The sequence below is a fragment of the Phodopus roborovskii genome, unplaced genomic scaffold (genome assembly GCF_943737965.1).
Source record: "Phodopus roborovskii unplaced genomic scaffold, PHOROB, whole genome shotgun sequence".
Taxonomy (NCBI): Eukaryota; Metazoa; Chordata; class Mammalia; order Rodentia; family Cricetidae; genus Phodopus; species Phodopus roborovskii.
In genome coordinates this window covers 13,318,824-13,345,615 of record NW_026125052.1, presented here as the reverse complement: position 1 = coordinate 13,345,615, position 26,792 = coordinate 13,318,824, and the positions used below count along the sequence as shown (strand labels likewise).

General features: G+C 44.6%; 2 protein-coding genes and 1 non-coding gene across 3 annotated transcripts; all 3 read left to right on the top strand.

Moving 5' to 3' along the window:
• The first annotated feature begins 360 nt into the window (after positions 1 to 360).
• On the top strand, positions 361 to 4,351 carry CUNH17orf98 (chromosome unknown C17orf98 homolog). The gene is made up of 3 exons (XM_051175523.1): positions 361 to 570; positions 3,319 to 3,418; positions 4,106 to 4,351. Exons 1-3 carry the CDS (start codon positions 364 to 366, stop codon positions 4,264 to 4,266), a joined length of 468 nt encoding a protein of 155 aa, XP_051031480.1. The 5' UTR covers positions 361 to 363; the 3' UTR covers positions 4,267 to 4,351.
• Positions 4,352 to 5,764: 1,413 nt separating this feature from the next.
• Trnac-gca (transfer RNA cysteine (anticodon GCA)) lies at positions 5,765 to 5,836 on the top strand. Its single transcript has one exon. It is a non-coding gene; the product is annotated as a tRNA-Cys (tRNA).
• A 1,734-nt stretch (positions 5,837 to 7,570) lies between these two features.
• Positions 7,571 to 25,410, top strand: Cwc25 (CWC25 spliceosome associated protein homolog). Its single transcript, XM_051175413.1, has 10 exons — positions 7,571 to 7,679; positions 11,821 to 11,993; positions 15,035 to 15,271; positions 17,734 to 17,803; positions 18,964 to 19,091; positions 19,739 to 19,802; positions 21,202 to 21,404; positions 22,383 to 22,472; positions 24,149 to 24,310; positions 24,737 to 25,410. Exons 1-10 carry the CDS (start codon positions 7,662 to 7,664, stop codon positions 24,849 to 24,851), a joined length of 1,260 nt encoding a protein of 419 aa, XP_051031370.1. The 5' UTR covers positions 7,571 to 7,661; the 3' UTR covers positions 24,852 to 25,410.
• Positions 25,411 to 26,792: the final 1,382 nt, after the last annotated feature.

Below are 26,792 nucleotides of genomic sequence, written 5' to 3'. Positions count from 1 at the left end.
CTGAATCTGCCTCCCTAGTGTGCCACCATTGGCTGGTCAGTTAGTTGCCACTCTTAACTCTAGGTCAGGCAGACTAGGTCAGGCAGACCTACACTCATATACATATGAAATGTTAAAAACATGTAAAGTGTGAGCGCAGAGGACTGGGTATGTAGTACAGTTTGATAACAGTGCTTGTCTAGTATATGTGCAGGAAGCCTAGGGTTAAATCCCAGCACCACATAAGATGGGCGTGGTGGGGAACTTGAAATGTAGAACAATAGGGTTTATGTCTCAGGGCAGTCCTTGATATACGTAACAATACTCAGTGAAGTCTCCATCTAGTACTCGCTTCGCCAGAAGGCATCAGAAGACATGGTTGGGATGTCTCAGTTTTATGAGTGTCCTCTGCGACTCGAAAAGGGATTTGTTTTGGATGGGGTGGCTGTGAGCACAATGGCCCGGGCCTACAGCCTCTCGAGGCCCAAGCTGTGGTCCGCGATTCCGCCTTACAACCCACAACAGGACTACCACACTCATAGGTACTTCCAGAGCCGCGTGGTTCCGCCCATTTTGCGGAAAACTGATCAGGTGGGTTTGTGAGTATCCAGGAGGACCCCGAAGCTTCTGGCAGCTAGGATTTGGGGTTTGATCTTGGTGACCTGGGACTTCGAGGTTTTACCCCTCCCTAATTCTGGGCTTTTCCCTGCAGTGTGCTGGGCACCTTGTGGCCAGCACCCTGTGTCTGTGTTGGTAAATTAGGAAGTAGAAGCGTGCTGTGACTGAGGAGTGGCGGTGCTGAGCTCACCAGGTCCCGTCCACCCAGAGCTCCGGTCTGTGACCTGCAGTCACATATCTTGTTTGTGCAAGAGGGAGACTAGGGCGCTAAGCCTGCCCCTCCCGACAAACGTTTTGTGACGTTACAGGGGGCGCTTGCGAGTGACCTCACAGCAAGTCCTCAAAACCTGATGGAACTGCCAGAGAGCTCTGTGAATCAAAGGGGATGGTCCTATGCTATCACAGTTGCAGGGTTAAAGCTGTCTGGTGAGCCCGAGGGAAGGGAGCCCCACTTCTGCAGACATTCCTCCCCAGCTATTACTTGCCAGGATTGTAGATCCTTAGGCTGTAGACTGACAGTTACATTTTCTCCCAACGCTTAATTTTCTTTCTCTGTTTTTGTTTATGTAGTCCCATGTCTTCCAGTGTTCACAAGTGATCTTCCAGTAACTGGGAGTGGGGCTGAGGCTGTAGTTTAGGGGTTCAATACTTGCCTCACATGTATGAGGTGCTGGTTGAATGCATCCCATTCACTACCCCATACAAAATAGAACTAATGACAGGGACTGCCATCTGTCACACTTTTGCCTTCAGTATTTGTGTTTATCTCAGTGGTGTGAAGGCAAAAAGGACATACCAGGTTGCACTAGGAACAGAACTTGGAGCTTTTTCTTGTGGTCCTTAGCCTTGTGTGTGACCATATGTGTACAGTGCCAGTGGAAAGGCACACAATCTGTCTCCTTGTCACTTTTATAACAGGAGCCAGAGGTGTGTATGTTTAAGAATGTCAGTATTTTTATTTTTTTGTTCTTTGTTTTGGAGCCACAGTCTGGCTATGTAGCCCAGACTGATCTCCAACTTGAAATCCTTTTTTCTCTGTTTCCTGAGTGACTACAAGCCCATATCACCCGATTTGAATTTTATTAATTTTGTGTTTTTAAGATAGGGTTTCTCTGTCTGCTATGTGACCCTGGCTGTCCTGAAACTGGCTATGTAGGCTAGCTTGGAACTCATGATACTATGTTCAGCTTCTTTTTTGTTGTTGTTGTTTTGTGTGTGTGTGTGTGTGTGTTTTCAGACAGGGTTTCTCTGTGTAACAGCCCTGGAACTCACTTTGTAGATCAGGCCTCCCGAGTGCTGGGATTAAAGGTTGAGCCAGGCTCAACTTCAAACACACACACACACACACACAGAGAGAGAGAGAGAGAGAGAGAGAGAGAGAGAGAGAGAGAGAGCTTTGTGTACCTGATGCCCTTAGAGAAAAGAAGAAAGTGTCAGACAGTTGTGAGCCTTCATGTAGGTGCTGGGAATTGACCTGGGTCTTCTAGAGGAGCTTCTAGTGCTCTTAATCAACCATTGAGTCATCTCTCCAGTTCTGCCTCCAACTCCCCCCTCCTTTCTTAAGGGAGGCAGAGTTTCATGTAATTCAGACTGGTCTCTAATTCTACAGCTTCTAAGTGTCAGGGTATAAGCATGTGCCACACTCGATGTTTTTGTTTAATTTTAAAGTATTCTGTTTTTTGTTTGTTTTAAATAATTTAGCCTTTATTTTTTTTTATGTGCATGGGGGGGGGATATCAGATCCTCTGGAATTAGAATTACATTTCTAAGCTGGGAATTGAACCCAGTTCCATCTGGGAGAACAATCAGTGCTCTTAACCACTGAGCCATCTCTTTCTTAAGATGGTCTCCTACTTAATAGCCCAGGCTGGCCTGGAACTCACTATGTAGCCAAGCTTCAAACTCAATGGAACTACCAAGTTACTGCATGCCCAGCTCTATTTTTGTTTTGTTGCTGTTAATCATCAAAATTACATCTGTGCTGGGTATTTTTATTTTAATAAAGATGTGAGAAAGTCAGGTGGTGGTGGTGTCGCACATCTTTAATCTCAGCACTGGAGGGGCAGAGGCAGGCAGATCTCTCTGAGTTTGAGGCCAGCCTGGCCTACAGAGTCAGTTCCAGGACAGGTTCCAAAGCTACACAGAGAAACCCTGTCTCAAGAAAAAGCGAAAAACAAGATCTCTGAGCTGGAAGAGGTAATGAATGTACTTGGGAGATGTTAGGATTAGGCTAAGAGGTCGAGGTCATCTTCACCTAAACAGGTTTAAGACTTCCTCTGAGCTATGTGAGCCCTTTATCTTGAGAAAAAGAACCAACAACGTGTAACAAAACAGTAACAAAATATGTGTATTTAGTTTTTACTATGACAGGCCTTTTATCTAAACTAAGTCAGGAAAATCTCATGGCAGCTTTCCAGCTGGTTACTAATGGAAAAAAAAAACAAAACAAAAACAAAACAAAACAAAAAAACAAAACAAAAAAAAAACAAAACAAAACTGAGGTCAGAGAAACTGTGATTGGCCCATGATCACATAGCTTGCTAGTGGCAGGGCTGAAGTGACATCCACACTGTCTAGCAACAGAGCCCTTGCCTGATGGCCACACTCCAGATCATTAGTGTATTTAATCTGCCCCCAAGTTCCTTCTTCCCCTTAGCCCCAGGAAGTTTACACCTCACTCTGAGGCATCCCAACCCACGGTCTTCTCTTCTTCATTTTCAGGATCATGGCGGTACAGGAAGGGATGGCTGGATAGTGGATTATTTCCACATTTTTGGTCAAGGACAGAGATATCTGAACAGGAGAAACTGGGCAGGGGCAGGCAAGTGCCTTCCCACTGTCCATCCTCGTATGATCCCACCATGGAAAACCTGTGCACCCTAGGGCTTACAGAGGCAGGGCTACAGAGAGGCTGGGGGAAAAGAGAGGGTCAAGGACTGTATCTTCCTGGGTTTTCTCTCCATAGATGAGCAAATAGTGTTTGGGGCACCTAACATTCATTTCTTGAACATCTACTACATTCCAGGTTTCCCTCAGCCTCATTTTATCCCATGGTACAATTCATACGCCATGCATGATTTCAAACACATTTGCTAGGAAGGGCTGAGATGGAGTTGCAGCCAGTTTCCCCTCCATCTTCTCTAAAGCCTGGTGTGTGTGTGTGTGTGTGTGTGTGTGTGTGTGTGTGTGTGTGTGGTGTGCCCCTCCCTCAGACACTGGCTCCCCAAGCATGAGCATACTCAGTTTTGAAACCACTGGAAAAGGAAATCTCCTGGGAGCCAAGTGCAGGCACAGCACTTACCAATCACAGCCCTCTTGCAAAGTCACTTGGGACAGGGTTTGACTTTTAGGACACCTCTGTCTCCAGGACCTCATTGTTGTAGGTTTCTTTCAAGGGGCTCTGAGCAGCAAGCATCCAGCTGTGAGTGTGGGGATGCAGTGACTCATTGGGTTTAAGTGGAGGAGAGGATACTGTTTGCAGGCTCAGTCAACTCTCCTCTTTCCCAAGGGCATTCCATCCAGCAGGTGAGTGGACATGACCACTACAATGCCAATCTGAAGACGATAAATGTGGGCTTAAACGGTCGATTTGGCTACCGCCGGAACACTCCAGCCCTCCGACAGCGCACATCAGTGTTCGGGGAAGTCACCCCATTCCCCATTTTCTGAAGACACTACTTCACAGGCCTTGACTTGAATCTCTAAGACAGATGTTTAGATGACCTGTCAATACTATTCTATATTTTTAAAAGTTGCATTTGTGTCTCCCGGTGTGTTCTTTTCTTCTCTGGGGTGGGAGGAGGGAACAAGTTGGTTTCTATACACTCAGCTTCATCTTTGGAGGGAAGAAGATTAAGGAAGCATCTGTTTCCTTCTAGGCTGGGGTGGTGAGAAGGGGCCATATTAGTCCGTCCTCCCTTGGCAGGGCCAGGGGTTAAACCCATGGTCTAGTGCATGGAAATACCATCAAAACATTTCTCCAGGTACTAGTAGACTCATAGGTCAGAAGCTGGCCACTGTTTTCATCAACAACAGGGAAGCAGCTATGTATGACAACCTGAGTTAGATTCCCAGCACCCACAAGGTAAAAAGAATGCCACAAATTGTCCTCTGGCTGCCACATGCGCTCTGTGGCATGTTTATGCCCATATGCATACATATGCTCAAACAATTAAAATGTAATTTAAAGGAGACAAAAAACAAACCTAAATAAGCAAAAGCAAAAATGCAGCAGGAATAGGCAGTGGAACCCTAGTTGGGTGTGGAGACACACACTTGTAAACCTAGTACTTAGGAGCTAGAAATAGAAAGATCCCCACAAGTACAAAGCCAGCCTGGGCTACGTAGTGGTTCCAAGCCAGCCAAGACTACAGAGATCCTGAATCAAGTCTCAAAAATAATAAGATGATTTACCTGACTATTTACACCCCCCAAAAAAACCAAACAAAACAAAATTCTGACATTTTAAATGGGCCTGAGAGTTTGGTCTCTAATCCCAGTTAGCTGAGAGGCTGAGGCAGAAGGATGCAGGTTCAAGGCTAAATTGGCTACATAGAGAGACTTTGGCTAAAGAAAAAAAAAAAAAGTAAAGTCCAGAGACTGAAATATAGCTAGATGCTAAGATTGTAGAGTGTTTAGTTAGCATGTTTGAGGCCTTAAGTTCATTTTTTTTTTTTATTTTTGAGACAGGTTTTCTCTGTGTTTTTGGAGCCTGTTCTGGAACTAGCTCTTGTAGACCAGGCTAGTCTTGAGCTCACAGAGATCTGTCTGCCTCTGCCTCCCAAGTGCTGGGACTAAAGGAGTGCGCCACCACCACCTGGGTTAAGTTCAATTCTTAGTCCTAAAAAATCAAAACAAAACAAAGCAAACCTGATATCATCCATCTTCTTCCTTCACATAATTCATTAGAGGGCTAATGGGAGCAAGAGGATATCAGGTGCTCATTAGCCCAAATCACAGGACTTTCTGTTCATGATGTCCATCTCCTTTCAATCAGTTGTCATTCTTTTATGTTTCCATCCTATTTCTTGGTGGTAGAGAAAAGCCAAGCAGATGTATACAGAGAAGGAGGCTTGAGAACACAAAGCTCCCCAGGGCATTAGTGTGGTGGAACCGGTTCATAGTGAGTCACCATAAGTGGACAAGAAAGAGGACTATGACCAGGTGAGGGGGTATAGCTCAGGGGTAGAGCATTTGACTGCAGATCAAGAGGTCCCTGGTTCAAATCCGGGTGCCCCCTTCCTTTCTGTTTCTTTTATTTCCATAAGGGTAAGACCCAGTGTCACTAAAAAGAACAAGGAACTTTTTAGCTGTTCTGCTGACCGAGGAATGAGCTTAAAAACCTCGCTGTGATAAGGGCAAATATTTGTAAGCCATTCTTGTCCTGAAATACATGTTCCTCACACACAAAGTCAACCATACCACTTCACTTGAATTTCAGTTAACACAAAGTCCTTGAGCTAGGGCTACAGCCCAGTGCCAGAACACTAACAACCTGTGGAAGACCCTGGTTCAAGATTGGACCCTGGCTGGTCATTGGTGGCACTCGGGAGGCAGAGACAGGCAGATCTCTGTGAGTTCGAGGCCAGCCTGGTCTACAGAGTGAATTCCAGGACAGGCTCCAAAACAATACAGAGAAACCCTATCTTGAAAAACAAAAACCATAACAAACAAAAAATATTGGATCCTGAAAAGAAAAGACTATTTGCAGATGGAAAATGAACCACGGTCCTCTGAAAGAGCAGCCAGTGCTCTTAACTGCTAGGCCGTCCTCTAGTCCTTTAATTTTAACAACACAAAAAACACAAGATGTGGGTAGCACAGCATGTCTTTAATCCCAGCAATCTGCACACAGAAGCAGGTAGTGAGGGTCTTTGTGAGTTTGAGTCCAGCCTGGTCTACATCTTTCCCAAATGACACCCAGGGTTTTACATAGACCCTGTCTCAAGTACAAAATCAATAAATTAAAGGACTATATGACAGAAACAAGCAAGCAGATTCTAAATTTGTCAGAGGATGTTATCTTGGCCTTTCTTTTTTCCTTTTACTTTTCCTCTCTCTTTTTCGGAGACACGGTTTCTCTGTGTAACAGCTCTGGCTGTCCTGGAATTCAGTTTGTAGACCCGGCTGGCCTTGAACTCCCAGAGATCTGCCTGCCTCTGCCTCCTAAGTACTGGGATTAAAGACATGTGCTACTATGCCCAGCAGCTTTATAACCTCAAATTTTGTGCCAACTCTGGCCTTGAACTCCTGATCTTCCAGTCTCCACATCTCAAGCACAGAGATGATGGGAGTTGTACCACCCACCATGTTTAACTTTAGGAATTTTGTTTGACAGTATCTATTTCTATAAGACAAGCAGGCCAAAAGTCCGGTTTTGAAAGCTTGTTTGGAAATCTTGGTGTAGTGGCGCACTAGGAAGGCAGCCATCTTGCTGAGTCGCGTTTCTACAGCAGGAACCTGATGCGTTACCAAGGCAACAAACATTTATTTATTTGTTTGACACAGAGTTTCTGTGTGTAACAGCCCTGGCAGCAGGGCCCTGATGAGTTACCAAAGCAACAACCATTTATTTATGTATTTACCTATTTATTTATGTATGTTTGAGACAGGGTTCTGTGTGTAACAGCCCTGGCTGTCTTGGAACTCATTGTGTAGACCAGGCTGACCTCGAACTCACTGAGGCCTCTGCCTCCCGGGTGCTGGGATTAAAGGTGTGCGTCACCACCGCCCGGCAGCAGGCAGCAACCACCTTTCCGGTGGCTTTTCAAACCTTGGAAGAGGTGGTTACATGAGGCGACCAAAGTGAGACCACCTAACCCTGAGAGTGGGTAGGAACTACAGCATCAATTAGACGGAGGGCTCGTGCGGACGTCATCGCTCCGAGACGCTGACGCAGTTGTATGACGCCACTCCCGGAAGTGCGATCTAGAGCGGGCGGGGAAAAGGGCAGCTGGTTCCTTTAGGGATTAGGTTCTCTGAGGCTGAACTCAAGTTGAGACCGTTTTCTCTCGCTCCTCGCTGAATCTTTCAGGTCCACGGACTGAGGAAACGTCTCCACCGTCATGGGAGGCGGAGACCTGGTAAGTGCCTGAGGCCTGGCCAGTTAGGACTGAGGCCCGAGACCCGCTGGCGCCGCGGACGGAAACTGGCAGGGTGCGGTGGAAGTCGAGGGTAGCAGTGAGTAACCCTGGTAATGAAGGCTTGTTCTCAACACACGGGGGTGGTAAACATGGAGACAGAACAGATGAGTAAGACCACGGAGGGACTGGGATAAGACCTGGGAAGATGTGCGGCGAGTGATATCTGATGGTGTCCGTGTTTGCTGATTGGGGTAGGCTCTGGCCTGGGAAATCTGAGGTCAGGGAGGGGGGCAGTTGGACTCATGGTACGGAAGGAGACAGAGCTTGGCACACAGACTTTATTTTGTGTATGTTATCTTGGGACATAGTCCCTTTCCTTCGCTAGGGATTCACAATTGTATTCTGGACATGGACTGTCGAAGGGTGGCCCCAATCCTCTCCGATCCTGTGCTGTTGTTTCATTCCCTACATCAGCTTAGCTTTGATCTGTAGTGACAAGGCAGCTGTCTTCTGCGTTCATAACACTTTATTAAGGCTAAGTGGCAATTGCTCCTAAGTTGTGTAGTTCATTTGTGGGGAACTAATGCCTTAAAATAGGTGGAAGTATCCACGAAGCACAGAGCTAGATTAGAAAGAAAGCTACCGATCTTCTCAGAGCGAAGCTAATTGAATCAAGTTTGTCTAGTGGCCTTAATTTGACCAAGTCTAGTTTAGTATGTTCTTCCCGTAACTGTATATGGACAGTGCATTCGTTTGTTTCTCCATTGCTGTGATAAACTAGGACCAAAAGCAACTTTTGGAGCAGAGGGCTTATTACACCTTACAGGTTAGATAGAGTCCGTCATTAAGGGAAGCCATGGAGGAGCTCAAGCAGTAACCTGGAGGCAGGAACTGAAGCAGAAACACGGAGCAGTGCTGCTTACTAGCTTGCTTCCCTTGGCTTAGTTAGCCATATTTCTTACACAGTTCAGGCCCACCTCTGCAGGGATGGCACCACTCACAGCGGGGTGGGCCCTCCTACATCAATTAGCAGTCAAGAAAATGCACCCACAGACATTCCCACAGTCTGATGGAGGCAATTCCTCTGTTGAAGTTGGCAACCAACACTAGCCATCCCTGACAGGAAAGCTCTAATCTAGAAATATTTTTCTGGTTTTTTGAGATAGGGTTTCTTTGTGTAGTCCTGGCTATCCTAGCTCTGAAGACCAGGCTGGCCTCAAACTCACAGAGATCTACTTGCCTCTGCCTCCCGAGCCCTGAGATTAAAGGGTTAGGGTTATTCCTAGCCAATCTAGAAAATCTTTTTATTTTTTTAAAGATTTATTTATTTATTACGTATAAAGTGTTCTGCCTGCATGTATGCCCACAGTCCAGAAGGCACCAGATCTCATTACAGATGATTGTGAGCAACCATGTGGTTGCTGGGGATTGAACTCAGGACCTCTGGAAGAACAGCCAGTGCCCTTTTTTTTTTTTTTTTTTTTTTTTTTTTTTTTTGAGACAAGATTTCTCTGTGGCTTTGGAGGCTGTCCTGGAACTAGGTCTTGTAGACCAGGCTGGTCTCCAACTCACAGAGATCCGCCTGCCTCTGCCTCCCGAGTGCTGGGATCAAAAGTGTGTCCCACCAACGCCTGACTGCAACCATTGCTCTTAACCACTGAGCAGTCTTGCCAGCCTCCCCTCGCCCCTCCCCATCTAGAAATTCTTAACCTCAGAGGTACTGGCAGTTTGAGCTAGATAATTCTTTGTTGTAATGGCAGGGCCAACCTGCAGATTGTATATTCAGCATCCTCTAGCCACAAGATGCCATCAGCACTCCACTTTCTCTCAGGCGTGACATCTACAAATTTCTCCAGACATTGATTACATTATAGAGAGGAGGACCTATGTAGGACAAAGTATGTGTGTGTTACATGTGTGTGTGTGGTGGTGTGTATGTATGTGTGGTGTGCATGTATGTGTGTGGTGTGTGTGTGTTGTGTGTGTGTGGTGTGTGTATGTAAGTGTGGTGTGTATGGTGTGTGTGTATGTGTGTGTGGTGTATGTATGGTGTGTGTGTGTGTGGTGTGTATGTATGGTGTGTGTGTGGTGTGTGTGTATGTATGGTGTGTATGTATGGTGTGTGTGTGGTGTGTATGCATGTATGGTGTGTGTGGTGTGTATTTGTGTGGTGTGTATGTATGTATGGTGTGTATGTATGGTGTGTGTGGTGTCTATGTGTGTGGTGTGTATGGTGTGTGTGGTGTGTGTGTGGTATGTGTGTGTATGTGGTGTGTGTGTGATGTGTGTGTGGTATGTGTGTATGTATGGTGTGTGTAGTGGTGTGTGTGTGGTGTGTATGTGTGTGTGGTATGTGTGTATGTATGGTGTGTGTAGTGGTGTGTGTGTGGTATGTGTGTATGTATGGTGTGTGTAGTGGTGTGTGTGTGGTGTGTATGTGTGTGTGGTATGTGTGTATGTATGGTGTGTGTAGTGGTGTGTGTGTGGTGTGTATGTGTGTGTGGTGTATGTATGGTGTGTGTGTGGTGTATGTGTGGTGTGTGTGGTGTGTATGTATGGTGTGTGTGTGGTGTGTATGTATGTATGGTGTGTGTGGTGTGTATGTGTGTGGTGTGTATGTGTGTGTGATGTATGTATGGTGTATGGTGTGTGCTGTGTGTATGTGTGTGGTGTGTATGTATGTATGGTGTGTGTGTGTGGTATGTGTATGTGTGTGGTGTGTATGTGTTTGCGGTGTATGGTGGTAGTGAAGGAAGGCCTTCTCAAAGGAAATGTAGGAAGGAAGGATTAAACAACCTGGTAACAGAGGGAAGGCAGTTACCGGTAAAGAAAGCAGATGGTACATGCCTTTAATTCCAGTGCCTGGCAGTTAGAGTCGGTAAGAGTTTGAGGGTAGTCTGAGCTAGATAGAAGGCCCAGCTTATGTGTATGTGTACATGCCCACACATGATGTTCTTGCTGACGGTGTGCTTTGCACCTGCAAGGTACTTTGTGCGTTTTATCTCATTTAGTCCTAAGTGGTCTCCAGTTTTGCACATCTCCCATCCGTTCTTCCCATGATAACTGGGCATGCTGCTTTTGCCTGCATCTTTTAGTTCTTGCTTCCTGCCATCAACAGGGTGAAGTTCAGTTCACATGACCGTCTGCTGCCTTTATCTTACACCCCTCCTCCATTGGCTTGCACTCCACCTCCAGCCAGAGTGAATTATTTATGCTGCCTTTTTTCTCATCACTGGGACTGTAGTTGTGAGTGCCATTTCCTCTTACAGTGCTTCCCACATCACCAGCTTTTTTATAACCATCCTTAGATGCTATTTCCTCGGGGAAACTTTCTATGATTGCAGCTTGCAGCAAAGTAGTGAGAGGAGAAGCATTCATTGAAGAGGAAGGGGAAGGAACAAGGGAAGTTGAAAAGGTCCGGGTACATTGTAAGCATGCAAGTTTAAGCACAGGAGAGTTAAGTGGACTCAATAAAAAGACGTTTGAACCAGCTGTCAGTAGTGGTGCACACCTTTAATCCCAGCACTTGGGAGCCAGGGGCAGGCAGAGCTCTCTGAGTTTGAGGCCAGCCTGGTCTATAGAGCTAGTTGTGGGACAGCCAGGGCTACACAAAGAAACCATGTCTCCAAAAACCAAAAGAAAAAGATGTTTGAATGAATGTTTTGACACATGTTGTTTCAAAATAGAGCTCTTCCTCTTTGCCCTATTCTTCTGTCTTTCTATTATCAACTCCCATTTTACATATGGCTAGTAGAGTCTAAAGTTACAACTGTTTGAAGGAAACCCAGAAAAGGTCTGTTCCACCCTCAAACTAATTAAGACATTTCCCACAACTTCATGCATGCTAGGCAACTACTCTAGCATCAGGCCGCATTCCCCACCTGCTAGTTTGCCTTTACATGCCTGAAGGTACCGGTTATGGGAAGGTTGAGTGAGGCAGGGTGGGATGGTTAACTTTAACTGTCTGCTTGACATAATCTAGAGTCACCTGGGTAGAGCGTATCATTGAGAGTTGTCTACATTGGGTTAGCCTGTGGGTGTGTCTATTGGGGATTGTCTTAACTAATCATTGTGGGAAGACCCTTATCACCTTCCACCTACCACTCCCTGAATTCTTTCCTCCCTCCTTTCATCCACACAGAACCTAAAGAAGAGCTGGCACCCGCAGACCCTTCGAAATGTGGAGAAAGTGTGGAAGGCAGAACAGAAACATGAGGCTGAGCGGAAAAAGATTGAGGAGCTGCAGCGCGAGCTCCGAGAGGAGAGAGCTCGGGAAGAGATGCAGCGCTATGCTGAGGATGTCGGGGCTGTCAAGTAAGTGAGGAGCCGGGGTTTGACACATGCCTGATGCAAGTGCTGTATAACCATTAAGTGATTCATCATGTGGGTGTTGGAGCCTGACCAACTCCTTTCTAAGACTGGCTCTGCGTGTTAGACGCTGTGTACCTGAGAGAAGGTTTGGGGAGCCTTGGCTACCTCAGTACCCAAGTCTGTAAGGCTTGTTGAGGACCAGATGTGATAGCATGTAACCAGCTTAGTGTAGGCCATGCTCCTACTAGATGGTTGACAAATGATCATGACTGTGACTAAGAATCAATGTCTTTATGTTGCCTGGGGCCTCTGTGAATGCATTGCAAGCCCATCTTCTTGGGGGCAGTGGGTTAATGGAAATAAATAGATAGGGTATCTATCAATAAAAGCCTTATGGCTATGGACAGTCTTGCTGAATTTTACATTTGGTCACTTCCTTGTAAAATATGGGGTAATAGTAGATATCTGCCCTACCCATCTCATGAAATAAAAGGGGAGAGTGTATTTTGAGAAAATGAATAAAATGCACTCTAAGCCAGGTGGTGGTGGTGGTGGTGCACGCCTTTAATCCCAGCCCTCAGGAGGCAGAGGCAGGCGGAGCTCTGTGAGTTTGAGGCGAGTCTGGTCTACAGAGTGAGTGCCAGGACAGGCTCCAAAGCAATACAGAGAAACCCTGTCTTGAAAAAAAAAAAAAAAAAAAAAAAAAAAAAAAAGTGCAGACAGCATCTCATTATAGCCCAGACAGGTGTTTCCCTACTTCAGCTTCCTACTTGTTGGGATTGCAGGTTATCTGTCACCATTCTCAAAAAAAAAAAAAAAAAAAAAAAAAAATTTTTTTAAGTTTGAGGACAGACAATTTATTAAGAGTTTAAAGCCAAGGTGGACAAACTATAAATCTCCCAGTTGCCTGGAGGAGGAGAATGGAGAAAAAAGTGGGGAAAGGCCATGCTGTTTGGGATGAGCCAGCATGGAGGTCAGCTTCATGGCTGTACATAGCCCCAAGGTGGGGAGGGGATCTTTGGGAAACAGGTTCGGCATCCCTAAGAGTTAGAGGAAGCATACTTAGGTCTGGCCGGCATCCAGAAGACAAAAGAGAGGGGCAAAAAGTATATTCAGGACTCAGAAAAGCAGGCTGCCGAACCTGCAGTACCTCATGGCAGCTGGCAGAGATGCCTCCCACCCCCACCCCACCGTGAATGCTGTTGCTGATCTACTTGTCCCTTTGGCTACTTTGTATAATGATATCCTTTGACTTTCTCCAAGTGAACACCGTTGATTCAATGATTCACTCTGCTCTTGTGGTTCAAGTGATGTTTTCCGTGTTTGTAGTGCATTGCTCTTAGAGCAAAGAAGACACATCTCACACATGCTGTAGGTCTCCAAATCCCTTTCTGGAACTGGGGATCAATCCCAAGGTCTCAAACATGCTAGGCAAGCAGTCTACTACAGAGCAATAAGAGTATCTCTTTAGTATTTGCTGATGGTGTTACATGGTTGCAGTTCCTAGCCCTTGGCATTGGATCCTTGTATTAAATAGATGAGATGGGATAGTTCCTTCCTCAGCCAGCTTCTATGGGGTAGAGGGACTTCAAGAGGAGAGGGGATCAGTGGGTTTTGAGTCCTTGTCTCAAAACCAAAACCAACAGCCAACCAAATGAAAACAAACTAAGCCTAGGCAAGACATCTCTGGTTTGAGGGCAGCCTAGACAACAGTGAAACCCTGAAACAACAAAAGCAAAACAAAACAAAAAAAAACACAAAGCAAACAACATAACAAAACAAGGCCTGCAGAGAAGGCTCAAGGTTAAAGGCACCTGTTGCTCTTGCAGGACACAGGTTCAGTTCCCAGCACCAACATAGTTGCTCACAATCACCTATAACAGAGTTCATAGGGTGCCCATATCCTCTACTTTGTGCACATTTATATAAATAAAATCAGAAAGTCAAAAACTAAGAGCTGGAGAGATGGTTCAATGGTTAAGAGCATGTAGAGGACCTGAATTCTGTTTCCAGCACCCATGTTAGACAGCTCACCACGGTCTGTTCAGTTCTGGCCTTCACAGGCACCAGGTGTACACGTGGATGCACTTATACACAGCAGTCACTCACACATACATTAAAAATCTGTCACAAATGAATGCACTAGGTATGAATGCATGCCTGAAACCTCTACACTTGGAGGAAGAGGCAAAATGATTAGGAGTTCAAACCCAACCTTGGCTACTTGCCACGTGACTCTGGAAAGGGAGACAGATTCCTGAAAGTTGTCCTTTCTGATAGTCACATGCACACTGTGACATGTATGACTTTCTCCATTAATATATATGTGTGTGTGTATATATGTATGTGTATGTATATGTGTGTATGTATATGTATATATATATATATATATAGTTTTTGTTTTTTGTTTTTTGAAACAGTTTTTTTTTTTTTTTTTTTTTTTCTTCTGTGTAACAGATCTGCTATCCTGAAACCCATTCTGTAAACCAGACCGGCCTGGTCCATCTGTTTTTGCTCCCTGAGTGCTGGGTTAAAGGCATGCACCAACCCCACTCCCCACTGTAGCTAGCTTTTCTTAAATTATCCCATCTACCTTTTGCCTGGGCTTTTTCCTTTTCTTCTGTAACCTTACTTTCACTCTTACTCCATGGCTGGCTGGTGGCTGGCCCCTTCTATTCTGGATCCTTCTCCTGTCTTGTTTTTTCTCCTCCTGTTTATTCTGTCTGCCTGTCAGCTCCACCCATCCTTTCTCTTGCCTGACTATTGGCCATTTAGCCCTTTATTAGGCCATCAGGTGTTTTAGACAAAGAATCACAGCTTCTCAGAGTTAAACAAAGGCAACACAAAAGAATGCAACACATCTTTGCAGCATTAACACATATGTTCCACAGCATAAACAAATAATAAAATAATAATATTCCATAATAGATCAGCTCAGGTTCTGCATGGAGTTTGGCAGGACTGCTGTGCATTCCCTTTGTGTGTGAGTCTGAATACATACATATATATGTATATGTATTTTTTTTTTTTTTTTCTTGAACCAGGAAAAAAGAAGAAAAGTTGGATTGGATGTACCAGGGCCCTGGTGGGATGGTGAACCGTGATGAGTATCTGCTGGGTCGCCCCATTGACAAGTATGTTTTTGAGAAGATGGAGGAAAAGGAAGCAGGCTGTTCTTCTGAGACGGGACTCCTCCCAGGCTCTATCTTTGCCCCATCAGGTGCCAATTCCCTCCTTGACATGGCCAGCAAAATCCGGGAAGACCCTCTCTTCATCATCAGGTACCTCTGGGGGCTGAGGTTACACAGATGCTTGGCGACTCTTCGGGGAGGGCTGGTCTTTCTTTTCTTATAGTCATTCCTCCTTTCCACATCTCTCTCTGTTTGTGCTTCTGGGTGGTGAGAGAGTTTCTGTAAGGGTGCCGGATGTAGGCCATATGGAAAGATGCTGGCAAATGTTTCAAGCCAGACCGGATTTATCCATCTATCCTTAACCCCTAAATAAAAATGAGAGGTAAAACACTGGGAATACCTCTGCTGTTAGTATCTATTGCTCCTGCAGAGGGTGAGTTTGGATCCCAGGACTCATGTCAGGTGGCTTAGAGATGTTTGTATCTGCAGCTCCAGGAAGATCCAAAGCGCCATGGGCACTAGCACTTACGTGCCTCACACTTGCATGTTTGTACACACACAAATTAAAGATAATAAAACTTATTAAAGTGAAAAAGAAGGTGGAAGCAAAATGACAAGCATTTGCTTGTTCCTTGGAAATTTGGGAAATTGGTGTGGAGTTGACTATGAGGTAAGGTAAATGTTACCTCTTAACCCCTGACTCCCTTATGCTTCCCACTGCAATCGCATAGCCAGTCAAATGACTCTTCATCCCTTTCTCCTTCAGCCTCCTTTTGCTTTTTTATTTTATTTGTTTATTTCTGGATGTGTGTGTGTGTAGTGTTTGTATGTGCATGTGTGTGCTTATCTGTCTGTGAAGGCTAGAAGTCAACATTAAATGTCCTTCCCAATCACTGTCTTATTTGTGTGTGTTGAGTGTGCATGTGTGTGTGTGTGGATGGATACTTTTGGGAGTTGGTTCTCTCCTTCCAGCTGTGAGCCTTAGGAATTGGAACTCAGCAATTGGGCTTGGCAGCAAGTTCCTTTACCAGCTCCCTACCCAGCCCTCTCTGCCTTATTCTTGAGGCATGGGCTCTCACCAAGCCTGGAGCTTGCTGATTCATTTGCACTGACCAGCAAGCCCCAGGACCCTCCTGTTGCTGCCTCCTGAGCACTAGGATCATGGTCATGTGCTGCTCTGCTCAGTTCTGAGACAGGGTCTTACTGTGTAGCCTTGGTTAGCCTGAATGCAGGAGTTAAAGGCATGTGCTACCACACCTGGCTTACTCAGCTTTTTTACATGGCTTCTGGGAGATGGAATTTTAGCCCCTTATGGTTGTATGTCAAACACTTTACTGACAGAGCCATCTTACTAGCCATTTGGAATAGGGTTTCATGTAGTCCAGGCTAGCCTCAGATCCACCCTGTTTCTGAGTATGACTGAACTCTTCACCCTCTAGTGTGTGCCTCTAATGTGTGTCACCATGTCTAACTTTGCAATTTATTGAGATAGTAGCCTTGGCCTTGAATTCACCATTTTTTCTCCCCAGCCTCCTTAGTATTGAGTTGTGTTCTATCACGTCCAACCCATCACTGATACCTGCTTGTTAATCCCTAATGAACTTGTTTCCAAATTATTTATATATATATACATACAAGTGTTGTGGTGTTTGCCTCTAGGCCAGAAGAGGGCACCAGATCTCACTACAGATGGTTGTGAGCCACCCATCTGATTGTTGGGAATTGAACTCAGAACCTCTGGAAGAGCAGCCAGTACCAGAAGCCATCTCTCCAGTCCCCCAAATTATGTATTTTCAAATTGTTAAAATTTGAAAATTGTGTGACATTCCTTGTTATGTATCTATTTTTAAACTTTATTCCCTGTGTATGACTGTTTTGTTAGCATGTGTACCATGTGCATTTCTGGTGCCAAAGAGGCCAGAAGAGGACTGGATTTACAGCCAATTGTGACTTTCCATGTGGGTGCTAGGAATTGAACCCAGGTCCTCAGAAAAACAGCCAATACTCTTTAACTGCTGAGCCATCTCTCCAGTTCCCAGCACCAGTGTGTACACACATGTTTGCACACATACACACACACATTTGCACACACACACACTTCTCAAAAGAAGAACCATTGTGTACACACACTCACTTCTCAATAGGACCATTCTGTTGTCTTTATTTCCCAGGCGATGAGCCTGTTTTTAATGCCAAGAAGTGGAGGTTGTTTTTGAAATGATGCACTTAGTGGATTCACAGGTCCACACTGGATTCTTTAACCATGAGGGAACCCTTGAACATGAAGCCAGACGAGAAGCAGATTGAACTCATTTCCATGCATTGCACTGTCCTCACATCATGTTCTCCACAGTGTACCGTCTCTTGCGTGTATTTGCTGGAGCTTTCTGGCTTCCATACTGTTCTCTGTAAATTTACCACACTATAAATTCTGCATCTATGTGGTTTTTGTTTTGTTTGAGACAAGTTCTCACTGTGTAGCCCTGCCTGGCCTGTGCATGAGTTTTAAAAAGGAGTTGTTAAATAGAATCTGGTGAGGAGGATAACATAATTCCCTTTGCAAAAGGCAGAGTCATTACTTTTTTTTTTTTTTTTTTTTTTCTTCTCTTTAGGAAGAAAGAAGAGGAGAAAAAAAGAGAGGTACTGAACAATCCTGTGAAAATGAAGAAAATCAAAGAATTGGTAAGTAATACATCAAATATGCACAAGATGCTGATGGAAGTCTGTTTGCCTGCACAGATGTCTGCACTGTGTGATTTTGTATCATTTGAGTTGGTTGGAAATGGTCATCAAATTCACTGGAACTGGAGTTACAGATGGTTGTGAGTTGTTCTGTGGATACTAGGAATTGAACCCTGGTTTTTTGGATGAGCGGTCAATGCTTTTAAGTTCTGAGCCATCTCTCTAGCCCCTCCTTTGGTTTCTTAGCACCAGGCCATCTTTTCATTTCCTCATACGAAAGGAAGTAGGCTGGTGTTTATAACTATCTCTTTCCTCAATCTGAGTGTCAAGATTATAAGGCTTACATCCCCCCCCCCCCCACCTCCCAAGACAGGGTTTCTCTGTGTAGCCCTGGCTGTCCTGGAACTCACTCTGTAGACCAGGCTGGCCTCAAACTCAGAGATCTGTCTCCCTCTGCCTCTTGAGAGCTGGGATTAAAGGCATGTACCACCACTGCCTGGCTCAAATCTTTTGGTTTTTACATGCTATCTCTTGGTGATTTTTATGTTGCCTTAACTTAATAGCTTAATTAAGATTGATTTCCTTTTGGTTGGTAAAGAACTACATGTATTCAATTTCTTTTTATTTCTTTTTTTAAATTTCTATTTATTTATCTTGGGGTTTTTGAGGCAGGGTGTCTCTGTGTAGCTTTGTAGACCAGGCTGACCTTGGACTCACAGAGATCTACCTGCCTCTGCCTCCCGAGTGCTAGAATTAAAGGCTTGCACCACCATTGTCCACTTTCTTTTTTTATATTGTATTTATGTGTGTATTTGTGTGGATATGTGTGCCATGGCATGTGAGTGGTCCTGAGAATTGAGCTCAAGTTGTCAGGCTTGGTGGCATGTGAGTCACAGGCTTGCCAGAGGTACACAGTGAAACTTTGTCTCAAAATAATAATAATAATAATAATAATAATAATAATAATAATAATAATAATAAAAAAAGTGGATTCCTTGTTCACTTACCAGAGAAGTTTTTAAGGGACCTGGGGTACATTTGTGTCCAACATTGATGCCCTGACAATGCCCTGGGCCAGTTTGTATGTGAGCCGTGCCCTGTAGCAGGTACTAACAGGGGTCTTAGAGAGCTCATGTGGTTATGTTCTGGAAATTTCCTAGTTGCAAATGAGTCTGGAAAAAAAGGAGAAGAAGAAAAAGAAGGAGAAGAAAAAGAAGCACAAGAAACACAAACACAGAAGCTCCAGTAGTGACCGCTCCAGCAGTGAGGAGGAGCATAACCAGGGCAGGTGAGCAGACGGTGCCAGCCTCCCTCAGCAAGACTGCTTCTCCATTCACTCATCCATCCCACGGGAGGAGCAGGAGCTGAGCGCCGGGCACTGCGGCTTCAGTGGGGAGCACGCAGATACTCTGTACTGCAGAGCTGGCCCCTGGCATTAGAGGTCTCTGGAGATGCTAAGTCTGTCTCTTGGTGAACTCTTGGATAGGCTGACATTCCTCTCCCAGACTGTAGGAACTCATGCAGAGACTCTTTCATCTCAGCTTGAGTCCTCGGACTGAAAAGCGTTTTCTTTCTGTAGTCTCTCTCCCTCTTTTTTTAAAAATGGCTTAATGGGACCATGTGGGCCCATTCTGCGCCTTCCCGCAGGGACAGTCAGCTCTGCTGGTGCTGACTCACGGTTAGTCCCTGGAATAGCAACATGAGGTGAGAGGAGACTGTGTGCAGGCGCTGAGGCTGAGCGCTCTGCCCACGGCTTTCACAGGAGAAGCTTGGATGCGCTGATGTCTTCCAACGAAGACAGTCCAAATAGAGAAAGATGCTGCCAAGCAGTGGCAGGATTAGCTGGGCACTGGGGGAGGCTGCACTTCTCAGCAGAAGAGGTTCAAGCTGGACTCGTGTACCTTTTCTTTCTCAGTATGTGTTTTAATCTCTTAGATCTCAAAAGAAGATGGCAAATCCCTTTCCTGTTTTGTCCAAAGTCCCTGGATATGGCTTACAGGTAGAGATGGGGGCTTTTCAAAGGGAGTGACTATGGGACCATGCAGTTTGTCTCCTTTGACACTTACAGATAGCTGGGGAGTTTGCATAGTGGAGGCTGGGGCTGCTGGAGGCCAAACCTGCTCCTTGTCCTGGAGCCCTTTGCCTCTTCCTGAGAGTCCTCTAGAGAAATCACTAGTTGGAGCACTTACCATCCTGCCAAGAACTGCAAATAATTGACATGAAATATATACATTTTAATGGATTTGACCTAAGTACATCCCTCACTTTTTTATTTTAATTTTTGTGAGGTGCTTTAATGGAACCCAGGGCTTTGCATATACTGAGCAAGTGCTTATGAATGAACTCAACCTCAGCCCTTGGTTTACTTCTTTATATTCATTCATTCATGCTTTCATTTATTTGTTTGTTGGTTTGTTTATTTTGAGACAGTCTTAACTACATAGCCCTGGGTTTCCTAGAACTCTTTACAAAGGTCAGGCTAGCCTTGAACTCACAGACATCCTCCTGCCTCTGCCTCCCCAGTGCTAGGATTAAAGCCATGTGCCACCACACCTGGCTTGTTTTTGTATTTTTTTCTTTAAGATTTATATATTTTTTTATATTATGTGTATGAATATTTTGCCTGCATGTAAATGTGCATGCCATATGACAGAAGAGGGTATTGGATCCTCTGGATCTGAAGTTAAAAATGGTTGTGAGCCACCTGGTAGGTGCCAGGAACCAAATCCAGGTCCTCGGGGAGAGCAGCAAGTTCTCCCAACTCCTGAGCTAATTCTCTAGCCCTTGTTTTTATATTTTTTGAGAGAGGAGCTAAGGCTGGATGACCTTGGAATTTTTTGTAGCTGTCCTGCTTCCCAAGTGCTGGGATTAAAGGTGCAAGCCTGGGCTCTGAGATCTTGTTTTTTGGGTTTTTTTGTTTTTGTTTTGTTTTGTTTGTTTGTTTGTTTGTTTTTTTTTTTTTTTTTAGACAGAATCGAAAAAATTCTGAATTCTTCTGTATCTTGAATGCTGGGATTACAGATACAAGAGACAACTCTTGGCTTTTATCAATAGATTTCCATATGTAGTTCAATTTGTTCTCAAACTTGATCTTCATGCCTTTGCCTCCTGAGTTGCTGGTGACATGCCCAGCTCCTTTTTCTTTTTCTTTTTTTTTTAAGACAGAGTCTCAGAATGTAACACAAGCTGGCCTTGAATTTACAGTCCTCTTACCTTAGCGTTCTGAGTACAGGATTCAGGCACACCCACCTCCACCCCGACACCTCCATGCAGCTCTATGGTCATCTTGATTACTCCTGGCACTTTAAAGAATCTCGTTCATTCTGTCCTTTTCCTCACTGCATTTCTGTTTGAACAGCTATTTTCCTATGGATGCTCTCTCTTCCTTAATGACATAGGTGAGGGACCCTGACCGTAACCAGGGACTACAGGGTTCTCTGATGGCCGAACAAAGGGGTGTGAAGAACCATTCCCGCTCAAGGAGCTCCTCCCACTCACCCCCCAGACATGTCAGCAAGAAGAGCTCCAAGGAAGAGAGGTCCCGGGATAGGAGGTCTCGATCCCCAGGCAGAAGGTCACGGTCTCCAAGGCCCAGCAAACCGTGAGTTTGGGGATTCACTGGGAAATACTCTGACCCTAGGTGCTTGGTCACAGCGGGTGATGGTTTTGGGTGATAGTCCTCATTTCCAGTCCCAGGTGTTTCAGCTTTATTTCCTTTCTCCACCTCACTGTAATTACATATAATCGCAGTGAATCAAGGGTGTAGCAATATATTGTGCTGGCAGAACTTCCCCTCCTCTTTAGGTTGTACTATCTCTGTGTGTGAGTATAGAGCCCATGTGTGTGCTCTATGTACACATGGGTGTGCATACTTAGGCTTGTGTGGAGGTGTCAGATGTCTTCTTGACACTCCACCTCGTTCCATCAAGGCAGTCTCTTTCTAAACTCGGAGCTCACTCACTTTTTTGGCTGGGGGAGGGTGAGCTAGGCTGGAATTCCCCTCCTGTCTCCTCTCCACTCAGTGCTGGGATTAGGCATGCGCGGAACTATGTCTTGTTATGTGGGTGCTGGGATCTCAACTCTGGCCCTCAGACTTACCTAGCAAGAACTCTTACTGCTGAGCCTCCTGGGGCTCTGGATTACACTTTTGAAAAGTGTGTGTGTGTGTGTGTGTGTGTGTGTGTACATTTTTGTCACTGCATCCTTGTGGAGGTCAGAGAACAATTTGAGGGATTTGGTTCTGTCCTCCATCATATGGATTCCCAGAGATTGAACTCAAGTTATCAGGCTTGGTGGCAAGTGCATTTGAACCATCTTTTTGGCTCTAGCCTGGACTATACTTTTTGTTTGCTTGATTTTTGAGACAGGATTTCTCTGTGTAGCTTTGGAGTCTGTCCTGGAACTTTCTCTGTAGACCAGGCTGGCCTCGAACTCAGAGATCTCCTGCCTCTGCCTCCCGAGTGCAGGCATGTGCCACCACCACTTGGAGTGGATTATACTTTTAAAGGAGCCCGTTGGTTGACGAATATTCTAATAATCCCACCTATGAAAATGTTTGTGTCCTCTTTGTCCATTACAGGCATGCCTCCAAGGTAAACAGGAAAGAGAGAGATAGCCCATCACCTAAAAAGGATGTCTACCAGAGGCGGCATGTGTCTGGATATACCAGGTAAATCAGGGTTCATAAGGCTGCATCAGAAGCAGCTCACAGGGCAGCCAAAGGATAATGTCTGATCTCTTTGCAAAATTGACTTGATTCTTCTGAGAAATGTTTCTCTCTTATCTGTAGACCAGGCTGACCTTGAACTCACAGTGCTACCTCTGACTCCTGAGTGCTGGGATTAAAGGTGTGAACCACCATGCCTGGCTAAACAGCTTAGTGTTTTTGATAGAAAGTTTAGTTATCATGGATAACTACATGTCAGGTTTTCATATTTAGTGTGTTTCTCCAAATGGGCACTTTTTGGGAAAAAAAAAAAAAAAAAAAGAACTCCATCATTTTTTTCCCTTGAAAAAGAAATCTGTGTATCACAAACTGTACAAACTGTAACACCCATTTTAGAAGTAATTGATTTGGATGTCTGACTTCGATAAGTGGTGACTAATCTGATTCATCACTTCATTTTTTTTTTTTTTTTTTTTTTTTTTTTTTTTGTTCTAACTTCATTTAGGGTGAATGCATAGAAAGAAGACCTATCTATTATATTCTGAGATTGGTTGTTAAGTCAGGTTGCTGGCATCTAGTTTCACCCCAAAGTGGTATATCCATGAATATGTGTCATGTATACCTCTGCTCAAACATGGGGAGACCAGAGGAGGACATCAGAGTCTACAATAGTTGGATTTTCTTTGGGCCACCAACCAGCCCCAAAATAATACATGCTGACTTTTTATTATTAGCTATTTTAACTTAATTTAACCTGTTTCTATTCATCTACATTTGCCTTGGTGCTTCTTACCTTTCATTCTGTTATGTTTTACTTTCCAGGTTCTTCCATGGCATTTCTTGGCATTTTTTTTTTTTTTTTTTTTTCTTTTTTCCCAGCCTAAATTCCTTCTCCTACTTATTTTGCCTGCCTAGAAGTTCAGCCTGTACCTCCTCCCTTGCTATTGGCTATTCAGCTTTTTATTAGGTGTCTTAGACAGGCAAGGTAAAACAGCAACATAATTAAACAAAAGTAATACACCTTTACATGGTTAAACAAATATTCTGCAACATAAATAAATGCAACACATCTTTAAATAGTTAAACAAATGTAACACATCTTTACATAGTTAAATAATCCACAGCATTCTATCTCATTCCCTGAGCCAGGTCTCTCACTGAACCTGGCTAGGCTCTTGGGATTTCCCTATCTTTTTCATTTAATGTCAGGGTTACAGGCATGTGTGGTTATGTCCAACTGTGGTGCTATAGATTTGAACTCAGGACCTCATTCTTGCACTGCAGCTGTTCCTACCCACTGAACCAGCTCCTCGTGCCCATATCTGGTTTGTTTGTCTGTTTATTTATTGCCTGCCTACCTGTATGTCTGTAATCCCCTGGAATTGGAGTTGCTGCCATGTGGATACTGGGACTTGAACCCAGCTCTCAGTCTATTTCCTCCTTGTTTTAAAATAATTGTCTTGAGATTACTGAGTGCAGTAAGAAATCTTTCCCTGAAATCCTTCATGATTGTTGGGAACCACCTGACTGAGACATCAGAAGGAAGGGAACTCATCCTGGCATGGCACTCACTGTCCCTCTTATTTTTTGGAGAGCCTGTGCTGCCTGCATGCTGTGCTCCTTGTTCTGTTTTGCTTGGCAAGGGGTAGAACCGATCGGATGGTTTCTGTCCTCCACAGGAAACTCTCAGCAGAGGAGCTAGAGCGGAAACGGCAGGAGATGATGGAAAACGCCAAGTGGAGGGAGGAGGAGAGGCTCAACACCCTCAAGAGGCATGCCCAGGAAGATGAACGGGAGCGCAGGCTGGAGAAGCTGGACTCCCGCTCTGGCAAGTTCATCCAGTAAGTGCTTGTTCATGCCCGGGGCTCACCTGCGTAGGCTCCAGGAGGCCATGTGGCAGCAGGCTCCTTCGGGGCCTTGGTGCTATTTCTCATCTCTGTCCAGGGACCTCTGTCCTCGGGACTCAGCTTGGGGCCAGCTCCAGTGCTACTCCCAGTCTCTAGCCAGACAGTGGGAGAATTTTTATTTGAAGTAGTAGTGATTGGTATTTTTTCCAAATCACTGAAATTCTTTGGCCTTCCTTTTAAGTAAAAATTTATGGCTTGGAAAATCTTTTTCCAATGAGACTTGACTTGTTTTCCAAAAACAGATGAGTTGTCTCTTATGGACATTTAAAAACCTGGTTCCAGATGGAATTTGCAAATCATCTGTGTGGGCTGAAAAGGACTTGTGTGTCTGTTACAGTTGCTTTCTTCTGTCTTCTCTAGTCGCATGAAGCTGGAGAGCGCATCTACTTCCTCCCTGGAGGACCGGGTGAAGCGCAACATCCATTCTCTACAGCGCACATCAGTAGCTCTGGAGAAGAACTTTATGAAAAGATGAGAAACAGCCTCTCACTGGTCTCCCTGAGTTCTCCAGGGGGGCTGCTGACCCCTTAGAATTCTCTTTATAAGAGTTCGAATGGCTTCTTCTACAGGTGAAAAATCACCACTGTTCAAAGTGCCCCTTGTCCATTGACTCCTGAAAGATGGTACATTCTTTAAAAACCAATGAACTTTGGCTGGATGCACTGTGGGATTTGACTGTGTTTTAATGGATGGGCACTGGGCTGTCCTGGAAGGCTTAGTTGCTTGTCACACCTACCCCACCCCACACACACCTGAATGAATGGATCAGACCTTCCAAAGACCTCTCCCCATAGCCACTCAGACAGACTCTGCTTACTGGGACAAATGAACATTGACTTTATTTAGTAGACTTTGTGACAGAATAGTCAAGTGTCAGGAAGAGCCAAGTGACAAAAAACTGGAAGATAAAACAGTACCAAAAAAAGCCCTAAATGAATTGTTAACTATTTAGTCTTTGAGATGTAATAGTAGAATGTATATATGTACAAATGTATAATTTTATACATACTTTTAAAAAGCTACTTTTGTCAGAATGTTTTGTTTGATGATTTTACTATTTGTAAAGCCTCACCAAACCTTGTCAGGAATCAGCATGGTAAGGGGCGTGGCTTGCTTCTCTCCTCACCTCTGGTTTAGGAGGAGCTTTGAGGTTACTGACAGAATCTTGCTGGGATGGTTAACCTTTTGACATTTGGTCATTCATGACTTTTTCTCTACAGATGTGTTAGGTTACATTCATAGCTATGTACAGCTTCAGAAAGGACACACCTGCCAAGTATGTGTTTCCCTCTGTCTCGTATTGGGCAGCCCAGTGGCACAGGAGATAGGTCCATGTTGTTAGTATGCTTGTGACCTAAAAGAAAATAATGTGGAAGTATTTACTTCCTGGCTATTTTTTGTTCGTTTGTTTTTTGAGGCAGGGTCTCTTGTAGTTCTGGCTAGCTTTTAACTTCCGATGTAGCTGAAGATGACTTTGAACTTCAGATCCAGCCGTTGCCTCCCAAGTGCAGGGACTGTAGCACTACACACAACTGGTTGCTGCTGCGACTGCCACTTCATTGTCTTTCGAGACAGGGCCCTTACTGGCTCAGGCTGGCCTCCTGAGTGCTGGGATTACTGCCATGAGCCAACCACAAGTCTAGCTTCCTAGCTTCTCTTTTATCCTGTAATTTAACTAAAAAAAGGGGTTTGGATTTTTCTCTCTCTCTCTTTTTTTTTTTGGATGGTTTTCAAGACAGGGTTTCTCTGTGTAGCTTTAGAGGCTGTCCTGGAATTCTATTTGTAGACCAGGTTGGTCTCAAACTCACTGAGATCCAAGTGCTGGGTTTAAAGGAGTACACACACACACACACACACACACACACACACACACACACACACACACACACACACACACATGCACGCACACACCCTCACCCTGGAAATTTAACAAAAAATTTAGGACTCCAGGGGCCACTTCTGTGTCTTTACTGCCATTCCTTTTTCGGTTTTTCACTAAGCCCTCGTTTAGCCAGGATATTTCTAGATTCCCTGTTTTAAAAAAACAACCAAATCAAAAACAGACTTAGCCCAGGCTGACCCTGAGCTGTAGATCCTCCTCTCTCAACCTCTGGAGCTGTGATTACAGACCTTGTGGCCCTCAGAGGCCCTCTTAACCCACACATTAGTTAAGCCATTTCCTTCTTCTATCAGCCCTTAATTCAGCCAAACACATATTTGGACTTTTATTTTTTAACCACTAAAATGCCAGACACGAATTCTTGTTTTTGTCTTGTTTTTTTTTTTTTTTTTTTTTTTTTTTTTTTTTTAAATTTGGGTTTTTGAGACAAGGTTTCTCTGTGGCTTTGCAAGATGTCATGGAACTAGCTCTTGTAGACCAGGCTGGCTTCGAACTCACAGAGATCCAGATCTGTCT

Excerpts from the sequence above, each read along its gene's own strand:
- CUNH17orf98 (XM_051175523.1), top strand. The coding sequence starts at position 364 with ATGTCTCAGTTTTATGAGTGTCCTCTGCGACTCGAAAAGGGATTTGTT. Across the intron at positions 571-3,318 it reads TTTTGCGGAAAACTGATCAG|GATCATGGCGGTACAGGAAG; the intron begins GTGGGTTTGTGA and ends CTTCATTTTCAG. Across the intron at positions 3,419-4,105 it reads GAGAAACTGGGCAGGGGCAG|GGCATTCCATCCAGCAGGTG; the intron begins GCAAGTGCCTTC and ends CTCTTTCCCAAG.
- Cwc25 (XM_051175413.1), top strand. Across the intron at positions 15,272-17,733 it reads GACCCTCTCTTCATCATCAG|GAAGAAAGAAGAGGAGAAAA; the intron begins GTACCTCTGGGG and ends TCTTCTCTTTAG. Across the intron at positions 19,092-19,738 it reads GAGGAGCATAACCAGGGCAG|ATCTCAAAAGAAGATGGCAA; the intron begins GTGAGCAGACGG and ends TTAATCTCTTAG.